Here is an 11,594-nt window from a genome sequence, read left to right as displayed (position 1 = left end):
TGTGTGTGTGTGTGTGTGGATTTGTTAGACTGGCTTACAGGCTTTAGTCTGGGTAATCTAACAGTGGCTGGCTCCCAGTGGTAGTTGTTCAGTCCATGAGACTGGATGTCACAGTCAGCCCAGTTGGTTGCTGGAGTCCCAGGGAAATCCTAGAGAGCTGCTAGTGTTCAGTCTATGCTGGGATCCCAAAGAAGACATTCTAAGACCAGGGAAGAAATGCCGTGGGAACAGGCTAGATGAATCTGACACAAGAGTGAGGGTAAGCAGGCATAAAGCAAAAGCTTCCTTCCTCCATGTCCTTTTATGTGGGCTGCCACTAGGAGGTTTGGCCTAGATTTAGGGTGGGTCTTCCCCTCTCAAATAATCCATTCAAGCAAATCCCTGACAGGTGTGCCTAACTACTTGGTTTGTAGCAGATTACAGACTATAGATGTAGTCAAGCCGACCGTCAAGATTGGCCTGCACTCCTGTAAAGAGAATGCATGAAAGGAACTGGGCAAGCGACCTAAGGCTTGAGTTATTTGAATTTTATTTCATAGCATGGCAAAGATCTTGTTTCTTCCTTGAATAAATTTTAAATGATTATTTTCAGCTGTATGTATGTAATCTGAGATTACATGGCAGTGACTTCCTTGGTCAAAGAGTTTCTTCATTTCTCACAATAAGCTTTAGGAAAATATTGAGCTATTAGGACCCTTGCAACTCTTTTGTCGTTTGCTACAATTTGCTAAATTCATGTGCCTGTAGAGCTGCCCCACTGCCTTCTAGTTTTTAGCACTGCACACTCGCTTCTGCCCAGGAATTTATCACCTGGAATTAACTACTTCTCTATGGAAATTAGAGGCATGTATTAATGATTCTCAAATTTAAGGGAGGGAGATTAATTATGAAGAAGTGGGTCCTCTGTCATTCTTTCTGTAGATAGATTCCTTTTGCCACTTAGATTTTCTTTCGTTCGTTCTTTCTTTCTTCCCTTCTTTCTTTAATTTTTGGTCTCTGTTTCTTGAGTTAAAACATCTGATCACTTCCACGTTTTTCCCCTCAGTATAAAATGTTTTTGTCATTTGATTTTTTTTAAATTTTCATTATAAAATAATTTGAGGCTTCTATGAAAATCATGAGCATAGTAGAGCATTTTGTGCTCTCCCCATGCTGTGATCATCAAAACCGCACAAGCAACTGTACAGCAGCGCTAATGAAATGACAGGTCAGCTACTTTGCTGATGTCGGCTTCCTCTTCCGGGATCTGGAGTCCACAGCTGTACTTCGCATTTGTGTCTCTCGAGTCTTCCAGTCTGTGATGGCTCCCTTTCTTGTCTTTAGTGATCTTAAGGAATTTTTTAATGTACTAGTTAGTGTTCCCATAAGTATACGTTAATTTGGTTTGTCTACTCCTGTCACATGATAAGTTTTGAGGTGCTGCATTTGAGGCAGGGATGTTGTGATATTTGCTATCTTTTTATTGTCTCAGGTCATTAGACATGTCCAACATGCAGTTGCACATTGTGTTGCTAGTAATGCTAATCACACGTACTTGGCTAAGGTGATCCTTGGGAAAGTCATAAGATAATACAAATATGTTTCTGCTGATAAACGTGCCCATTGATTGTAGCGTTCATGGGTGGAAAATCCTGCACCAGTCAACCAGCACTCCCCAAAAGGAGTTTCTCTTCCTCTAATTCTTCACACTTTTAGCACTCAGGATTCTTATATAAGGAACAGTTGCCCCTCCTCTGTTTACAAATCTGTGGTATATGTTTAGTTGTATTTGAACTCTTAGATTATTGTATTTTCAGTATAGAAAGATTACCTTATATTCTTATAGATATATATGAATATTTATTCTTATTTACATTTATTTATGTGGTGCAGGAAGCTTTCTTGTTTTTCCTAACCTTTGCCAATGTTGCATTGTCAGCCTTTAAGAAGTTCCTTTATCCTCAAGGGCAAGGTAGGAACAGCACATTTTGGTGACTTCTGTTTCACTAGGACTTGGTGTAGGGCTCGCATTTCCTGACCCATCTCTATGTTTCGTCAAACGTTTACTCGCTGCTGTGTGAGGGGTCTCTTAAGTGTGCTAGGTCAAATCTATTGGCAGCTGTAAGATTTGTAAGATGTTGTGATGGTGGAAATGCTAACTTTTCAATGTTCTGTTCCAGCCACAATCGTTCCTCTTCACCAAGACCCTCGCCTGTCTACCGTTATTGAATTGGTTTCGGTTCCCGATTTATCTAATGAGTCACAAAGTATAGTCAAATATAAGAAGCAGACTCGATGGCCAGATTACTATATCCTTTTTGAAACTGATGCTAACTATCAAAACAAAGTAAGTTTTGAGATTGTATGTCTTGGCAGTACCCCACTGAAATTACTATATGAACATGATGTATGGAAAACATCAGAGCATGCTAATTCATGGCAATGGGAGACTCATCCCAGTGACTCTACGCTTGTCTTCCCATGGCCTCTGATCTCTACTTAGCACAGGTTTCCAAACCTCCACTGTGGAAATTAGTTTTCTTCCCTACGGTTCTTTTATAACCTTGGCTTGCCATTCCCCAGCCCTTCCATTACCACGAAACTATATATCTTTGTCCAAACTGACAGTAGAATATAACTATCTCAGCTTGCGTATGGATTCTGTCCTGTCCAAAACAACTGTCTTAACAACTAGATGAAGTCATAAATACATAGGACTGGCTTTGTCTGTGGCTATGTTAAGAGCAGACACTTAAAGCTCAGGTGACACATAATGAAATAGATGTCTTGTCTCTGTAACATATAGTTCAGTTGACTCCTTGATTACAAAGTTAAATATCTGAGTAGCTTTGCATAAAAGTCAAGTGTTAATTATCTACATTGCTTGGTCTTGTTTCCAACATATTTCAATATGTACTCCCAGCTCTAAACAGAATGAGTTGTACAAAGACCATTACCTAACAGAAACTACCAGCTTGCCAAACTATACATTTACATTCCTATGATAAAAGTTTGAGTAATGTTTTCATTCCCAGATTGTGAGTGCTGACTGTTGTATCATTTTCATTCACAGATTGTGAGTCTGCTGACAATTATTGGCAATTCAATGGGCCTGGTTAGCAATTACAGCTGCCGTTTTCTAAAGTATTGTTACATAGTAGAAAAGGCTAAAGTCATGAGTACGAAACTGCCATTTATGGGGATCTTAACATCAACAGAGTTTAAAAGTATAATACATAAATTCAGAAGCTACCTAAAACAGATTGTGACTATGGCTATTGAGATGCGCCTTGGAATTTTTTGCGTGAAAAGTTTGGATTATCAATTAGCATGCTTACCATATGTTGATAACATCATAGAAATGAGCTACGACCTGCTACGTTATGCAATTGAGCAAAAAAACACAAATCTATTGGAAGTAAGTCTTTAAACCTTTCCTTTTTCATAAGATTTCAGATTAGATCAAAGATTTTGGATTAGATCATAACTGTAAAACACACACTCAAAAATACGCAGAAGTATTATCCTTGGAAAATCTGAAAGTAGTGTGATTACATTTACTTTTGTTTTAATCTTTGTCTTTGTGTATGTGCATTCATGTGTGTGAATGTGACTTGCATGTGTGCTGTGGTATGTGTGTGGAGGGCAGAGGACAACTTCGGGTGCTAGCTTCTCTTCCTCGTTTAAGATTGTGTCTCTTGTTTGTATGGCATAAACCCGGCTCTTGGGCTTCTGGGAATTCTCCTGTCTCCAGTTGATCTGGCCCTAGGAATCCTGGGATTAGAGACACGCATGCTGCTGTGTCTGGTTTTACATAGCTTATAGAGAGCCAAACTTGAGTCTGCCCACCACATAGCAAATGCTTACCCGGCACTTCCTTGAGAACTTTCTGTGACACTGAAAGTATATCCCATGTCACTCTCCATCTCCGCTCTGATCTTTTTAACATGCATCACCATCTGGCGTTATGTTAGATGTTTGCTTGTTCATCATCCTCTCAGTTAGAACGTAAGACCCACCATTCTATGGAGTATCTGCAGTAAATCTTGGAACGCTAATGCAATTTCAGTGTGTATTAAGGCTATCTTTGGGGGCAGTTCTCTTATGGGACAAATTTTCTAAGACCACTGTCATTTGAAGCTTCTATTTAAAAAAAACTATGAGTATGCCAACATCTGGGAGCACCCTAAATTTAAGTTTCTAGGACAAATATGGAACCTAGTATACTAGCCGTTGTCTGTACCAACATTCTCAGTAATACCCTAGACCTGCTTAAAGACTGGAAGTTATATGACAACTTCATTTTTCCTTTAATTAGCCAGACAGACCACCAATACTTCTTAAACCTAAAGCTAATGCTAACCTTTGACTATGCCTCTGCAATAGAATGGTGAAAAGAAAGCACCATTCTTGCACATACAGAGTCTAATGTAGCATAAAATCTCATCAGAACCATCTAACAGAGCCTGGGTAGACAAGGAGTAATTTTCAGGAAGAATGCTAATTACTAAGGGAGAAGTAGCAGAGGTATGAAAGCATTGGGTTGACAGGCAGGATACTATGGGCAAATGTTAATTTAACTAGATTCAGTTACACATGACCCCCTACCCCTACCACCAAAAGAAATGAACCTGTGGCTTATACAAGTTAGAACTAATTTCTCTGCCAGATAGTAGTACACAGAGAGACAACCTAGGGCTACTATTAGACTCCACATAGTCATTGAGAATTCTGGCTGCTTTGGGCTCACTGTGTCTCCCCCAAGCCCTGTTCATATCACAAGCCTTTTCTCAGCAGCAGGGCAGAAGAAGGCAACATGCCTGTTATGGGTCTAGAAGTTGCACAGTAAAATGTCTTCATATAGAGTTCCTTCCTAAGAGCTCCCCCATACCATCTCCTATTTTAACATAATTTTTCATTACTTAAAAAGAATATTTTATTAAATTCTTCAAGAATTTCAGGCAATGTATTTTGACCATATTCACTTCCTTACCCGATTCCTCCCAGAGCCACCCCCACATCCTACCCACCCAAATGTGTGCTCTCTTTCTCTCTCTTTCTGAAACCCATCAAATCCAGTCTGTGCCAGCCAACTACTCTTGGGTCCCGTGCCTGCTCTACAGTGTAGTTGAGTTACCAGGGGTCAAATTGAAAAACTCTAGGACAACTCTGAGGCCATTCCTGAGGCCTTAGTGCTTCCCCCTTCCCTGGAAACCTAACAACTTCACATGCACGTACTGGAATGTTGGGGATTTTCCATCTCCCTGAGTCCTTGTGGATGTTCTCCAGATAGAACTCAGTTATTGGAATTGGGGAAAGATAACCCTTAGAGGTTGACTCAGTTCCTCGGTCTTGGTCAGGGGATTTTGACTCAGTTCCTCAGATAGAGTTAGGATGACTCACAGGTATTTCCCCCTTACCCCACCTGATCTAGCAACCATTCTCTCGCCGTGGCTAAGACCAATCATTGCTAGTAGCCCTTTGAATCAGCCAATTCTAATAGTTGGAAAAACAGCCCCCAGATTCCCCCCCCCTTGTTTCTGTGGCTTTTTACTTTAAAAGTAGCCTGTACCAGCTATTTGGCGTCTTTTGGCTTCTCGAATGCTGAAAGACCCTGTCACGACAGAATTAAAATTCTCATGCTTTTACATCAACTGCGGTGTGAGTGTTTTCTTGGGGCGACTCCTCCTCCATGATTAGACTTCAGGGTCCAACAAAACCATTGAAGAAAACCACCTCTCTCTCTCCCGGAAGCTATCAAACACTAATAGCTTCCTAGCTGGGGGTGGGACTTCATGTCCATCTCCCCTCTCCAGTCTGGAGTTGTGTCTAAGCTTGAGCTTTGAGGGTCTGTGCGTGCTGCCACAATCATTGTGCACAGGTGCAGCTTCCCTGCTGTGTCCAGAAAACACTATTTCTGAAAGGTCATCCGCCAACTCTGTCCCCTCTTCTCTGAAAATCCCTGGCCTTTGGAGGGGGAGGATTGTGCACAGATGTCCCATTTAGGACTGGGCATTGCACGGTTTCTTATTCTCTGCACCTTGACCAGCTGCTGGTCTCTGTGCTAATTGCCGTCTATTGGGAGAAGAAGCTTCTCTGTTGCGGGTTGACTTTAACTTTACCAAGTATCTGATCTTAGACTAATTTGAGGTGCAGTTCCTTGTCTGATGAGTAGAGAAAACAACACCTAATATACAAACACAGTCTCTCAATAAAATGGGACGGTAGACTGGGGAATGTGGACCGTGCATGGTCAAAATGGCTGTGTTCTTCTCACAGTCCAGCCTCGCTCTTGACGTCGGCATCACACTTCTTTAAAGTTGTTCATAGAGTCTTTCTCATGTCTTATTTATTTTGCCTGTGAAATATATTCAAGCACTTTCTGCTAATTGTAGAAAGGTTTGACTGTGCCAGTGTTCTAGCATTTAGCAAACACTTAGAATTATGTGCAGTTTGTATGTGATTGGTTTCTGAAATCACATCTATAGAAGTCAGAATTCCAAGATAAAGCCAAAATTTTCTAAAATAGTGAAGTTATTACATTCTTACCATTGGGGTGTAATTTCAGACCTTAGATTCATCACTGCGCCAACTGGCTTGTGAGCCTGCACAAGTAGAGGAATTTGTGAACCATTTTAATTTTTTGGAAGAAATTACCTCGAGTATTTCTGAATTAGAAAAAGATGTTTCCACGATTTCTCAGCTGTATTCTGTTGTGAGGCATTACGAGATCAATATTTCTGAAGAGCAGAATGCCATCTACAGAATCATTTTCATGAAGTTTAATCATCTAAAAACAGCTATGAAGTTAATTGCCACAAATAAAGAGGCCACCCTAAATAAATTCAGGAACAGTTTGGAAACACATATTGTTGGTTTACGAGTAGATGTCAGTAACCTAAAGGATAAAGTAAGTGCTTTTTGTTATTATTATAATTCTTATCTTAGTAACACTCTGCATTTAGATTTTTGCTCTCTAAGGAATCATTGCTAAATAACTTAATCCAGATATATTTGCCCTGTGTGGTGCTTTGAATGAGAAATGTCCCCCTTTTGAACACTTGGTCCCGAGGTGGCGGGTACTAACTGGGGAGATTAAGAAGGTGTGGCATGGTCAGAAGAAATACGTTACTGGGGGCGGACCTTCAGAGTGAAATCATCATGTCCTTCCAGCTTGTCTTCTCGAGGGAGTGAGCTCTCGGCTCTCTGCTCTGGCCACCATGCCTGATGCTTGTTGTCATTGCTCCCCTGCTGCAATGGAGCTTTAGCCAGAACTCTTCGCTAAGGTGCGCTGGTCACAGCAGCAGAAAGCCACCAGCACACCCTGGGATTCACAAGTAGAAATCTGATGGGTTGTGAAGTCGAATGGGACATGAGATCACAAATCTCTTTTTTGGTAACTCTACCAGGAATCTAGCCTTTTCTTGATCTATGAACGAATGTGATTTCCAGGACATCAAAGTCCTTCAACAACTGCAGAAAAGGGGGCGACATGAAACAAGCTTTCCTAAACTTGGTCTAGGCTTTTGGGTCAAATGATAATATTCCAATTTCATTCATTTTATCACGTCAAAAAGTAGGTCATTTACTAAAAATGTTGCCAGTAAGACATGTCTGTGTTCTGAGCAGTCTGGCCTCTTGGAGTGTTTTTCCTGTTGGTTGTAGATAAGAAGTCCCTTCCTGCTGTGTGGCAGTACTCCAGTACCAAAGGCCAAGGACCTGGTCAAGTCTCTCACAGCAGAAGCGGCACACTTGACTGACAAGGTGAAGACCTACGCAAGCTACCAGGAATATTACGACGACGCCCAGTCCCACATGCACTCCCTCAACATAGAAGAGATCACACAGATTGTGCTGACGGAGATCACTGACATGGAGTGTGACCTGATGCTGAGGAAACTCTTATGGGACGCCCAAGAAGAGTGGGGCACCCTGTTCTGGGAGTGGAGGGGCTGCACTCTCCAAAGCATAGATATGGACTTAGTGAGGAGCAACGTCTCCAAGTGGCTACATATAATCATCATACTGGAAAAAGGTAACACATGCCCCCACAGCTTCCTACCCACCGCAGACAAAACGGTCAGTCTTCCTTTGGCCTTCCCTCAGAAGCTGGCCATCAGATACCTGCAGAGACAGACAGAGAAATCTAGGTAGAAGTCCTGTACTGAAGCAAGACGCAGTTTAGAGCCTTGGGTAGTGGGTGGTTTAACCACAAATAGTCTTGTAGCCTTTAAGGCCCAGGCGGTGGTGGTGCACACCTTTAGTCCCAGCACTCGAGAGGCAGAGCCAGCTCGATCTCTGTGAGTTTGAGGCCAGTCTGGTCTACAAAGCAGATGCCAGGACAGCCAGGACTGTTATACAGAGAAACCCTGTCTCAAATACACACACACACACACACACACACGCACGCACACTGGTTTCATGGGTAGAACTCCAGATATTTCAGAATCAGTTTTGACTCCCAGGGTTTGCAGGTTTCAGATGTTTTTATGCTAAAATCCTGCCGGCAGAATCTTTTCCTGAATTCTACATATGGCATTTATAGTATTCTTTGGGCAGTGGGAAAAACACCTGAAGTAACTCTGTGACATTCGCCGGTGCTAGTCATCACGTTTGAGATGGTACCTACCGTGACGGGAGTCTCTGTGTTCAGCCTGGACAAGCTTGCCTTCATTTTCTGTTGAGACTCCTTTGTCACTCACTACTCCTCAAGCTAGGAACCCTTCTCTAGAAGAGCCACCGAAACACTTCAGTGTGCTTGTTGTTAAATTGTACAACCTACATCTGTAGCCCCATGGCAGAGTGTGTGCTTTGGAGGACGGGGCCCTGTGTTTGATCCCCAGCAGCACAAAGGAGGAAGTGTATATATTACAAGTGAGTGTCACTGTCACCGTGGGGCTGTGTGGTGCGCCCCCACGATCCCAGCATTTAGGAGACTGAGGCTGGAGGCTCACAAATTCAAGAGCACCCTGAATTACATGATAAGGTTCTGTCCCAGAGAAACACCATCTCAGCAAGCAAGCAAACAAACAAAAATCCACGTGTGTGTGTGTGTGTGTGTGTTATAATGTTTAGCAAAAAAAAAAAAGACATTGCAAAGCATACCCTCACAGTTCTCAAATAATAAAAGTGTGTGTACTCTCAACATGTTGTTATATGCTTCAAAGAACAAGGTACTAAGCAACAAGTAGACAGCACTTTGTCTTTTTTCTTAAACATATTTTATTTATATTTTTAACTTAATTAAATATAATTCCATCATTTCCCCCTCTCATATCCCCCCTTTAATCTCTCTCAAATTTGTGGCCTCTTTTTCTATGATTATTATTGTTACATATAGAAATACAACAGCTAGTGTTCCTTGTATATACATAATTCCAGGACTGACCACCGGGTATGAAATAACCAATCTGGGAGCTCATCCCCAGGGAAGACTAATTCTTTCTCTCTCAGAATTCCTTAGGTTGCCTATAGGTCATTGTCTAGCAGGGAGGCCCCATGAGATTTCCTCTTCCATGTTAGCACGTCTGATGTGTGTGTGTGTGTGTGTGTGTGTGTATACACATGCATATTCTTGTCAGTGAAAAAAGTTTGGGAAGCCTTGTGCCAGGTGCCATCTGGGCACCTATTTCCCAAGACAACTTGGGTCTCCTAGGCTTGGGGTTTAGTCATTTATACCGACAATTATTTTACTATATTTTAATCCTTAGTCGATGTTATGGATATTTGGCATCAGAACTTCATTGTTCTATAATGAAGATTAACAAGGGATAAAACAGCATTATATTGATTAGCAAATTTTAAAGAAAAATTCTCAGTTTGTTTGGTGAAAAAAGATATGAGCATATTATTATTCTGCCAATTTGTTGGTATTTACAGGTTTACCTAAAAATGACATGGTAGCATACCTCAAGCAGTCAGTGCTGGACTTCAAGCAAGAGCTTCCAATCCTCACCGCGCTGGGCAACCCTTGTCTCAAGCCACGGCACTGGGAGGCTCTGCGGGAGATCACCGGAAAGTCCCTCGATAAAAATCTCTCAGTAGAGAAACTTCTAGCCCTCAAGGTACATAAAAATAGTTGACAAGAACACATTGAATCATGAGGGGTGAGTTTTAATTATCGGCAAGGGACCCTACAGGGAACATACATTAGGAAATGGGGAAGTGGGCAGGGTGTCTGGGACAGCAGGGAGTTGGCGACAGGATATTATGTTTAGTGGGTGGGTGGGGACTTTGGTTTCAGCTTTATTCCTGAAGTGATAGGAGCACAGTATCACTACCTTTCGTATGCAACAAATGCCAGCCTTAAACATGCTAGTTCTTATAGAGATTGTATTTTATAAGACTAGAAATATCAAATGTACTGTGCCTCATTTTATAAGTAGTGAAAATATATTAAGAACATATTAGGAAAATTTTACCAATAATAATATTTTGTTTTAAAAGTCAAATTAGCAACAGTTTGATATCCCACAAGGCTCTGTTATATAGGGCTGTGGATACGGCTTAGTTTGTAGAGAGCCTTTCTACCTTCAGGAACCCTAGGTTCTAATCCTAGGGTCACATAAACCAACCTGGCTATGGTGCATGCCCACAATCTTAGCACGCAGAAGGTGGGAGGCAGTCATTTTAAAATACATATCCTACTTGAGACCAGCCTGGTCTATATGAAATCCTTTTGCAAAAACTAACAAAACAAATATATATATTGAGTTTTCATAGTTTAAAAAGTTTCTATTTTCTTGGCTAGCCTATAAGAACCTCCATTAATGTTTCATTTTTGATAATAATGTAATCAAAGCCAGCGTGTTATGCCTATAATTTTGTTGGAAGGAGAAACATGGGATATACTTTGAAAGAATTTAGAAGGTAGAGTCTTTAAGAACCCTAATTACTTTAAAATTAAACTGTTTTAAATCTCTAGACATAGTCTTGGCCTTCCTCCTGAACTCAAGACACACCTTCCTGTTCAAGTTTCCATTCATGTGCATAAGATGTGCTCAGAAACTTAACATGCCTCTCGTTGTCCACCTCTCCAAGTCCCTCATCTGCCCTCCCCACCTTGGTTCAGTTATTGACAGCCCCATCCTTCCAACTCCTTATGTGAAATCACATTTGCATTCTCCTGGTAACCATTCTGCATCCTACTTAAATCTCCCATCATCCTATGCCTTTACTTCCAGAGCCTCCTAGCTGATCTGTGCACTACAGAGGACTAAGGGTCAGTGCCAGCAGCTGAGCTCATTTAAATCAGCTGCTGAGCATCTAGGCCATGTCAAGGATTTTCGTTGTGACGTCTTGACTAATTGGAACTACTCCTGCACCAGGTTAAGAACGAGAATTTGACAAACTAAGAGAAGCAGCATAGAATACAAGTCAGAATGAACTGGCCTTTCAGGGTGGCAGCTGGTGGCCTTCATGAAACAGTGTCCCATGATGACCCAATATAAAACCTCTGAGCCATTCTGACTTTGTGATGGGATAGGAAGTTTAAAAAGGAAGGCTGGTACAGATTTTAGAGGGTCCAACTTAGTGAACATAAACAGGAGGGGGTAAGGTTTTCAGATGACATAGTGGACCATGGCCCAGAGACACAGAACCCCACATCTCTTTAA

At 41.6% G+C, this 11,594-nt stretch overlaps 1 protein-coding gene across 1 annotated transcript in view; it reads left to right on the top strand.

Moving 5' to 3' along the window:
• Dnah14 (dynein axonemal heavy chain 14) overlaps positions 1–11,594 on the top strand; it is a 215,082-nt gene that overhangs the window by 26,654 nt on the left and 176,834 nt on the right. Inside the window, 5 exon segments of the mRNA XM_042054001.1 lie at positions 2,160–2,326; positions 3,053–3,397; positions 6,548–6,889; positions 7,645–8,014; positions 9,859–10,043. Of these exon segments, the coding sequence (XP_041909935.1) occupies positions 2,160–2,326; positions 3,053–3,397; positions 6,548–6,889; positions 7,645–8,014; positions 9,859–10,043 (1,409 nt within the window).

This window comes from Arvicola amphibius, chromosome 12 (genome assembly GCF_903992535.2).
Source record: "Arvicola amphibius chromosome 12, mArvAmp1.2, whole genome shotgun sequence".
Lineage (NCBI taxonomy): Eukaryota > Metazoa > Chordata > Mammalia > Rodentia > Cricetidae > Arvicola > Arvicola amphibius.
The sequence above is the reverse complement of the archived record's forward strand: the minus strand, read 5'-3'. Positions and strand labels throughout refer to the sequence as shown.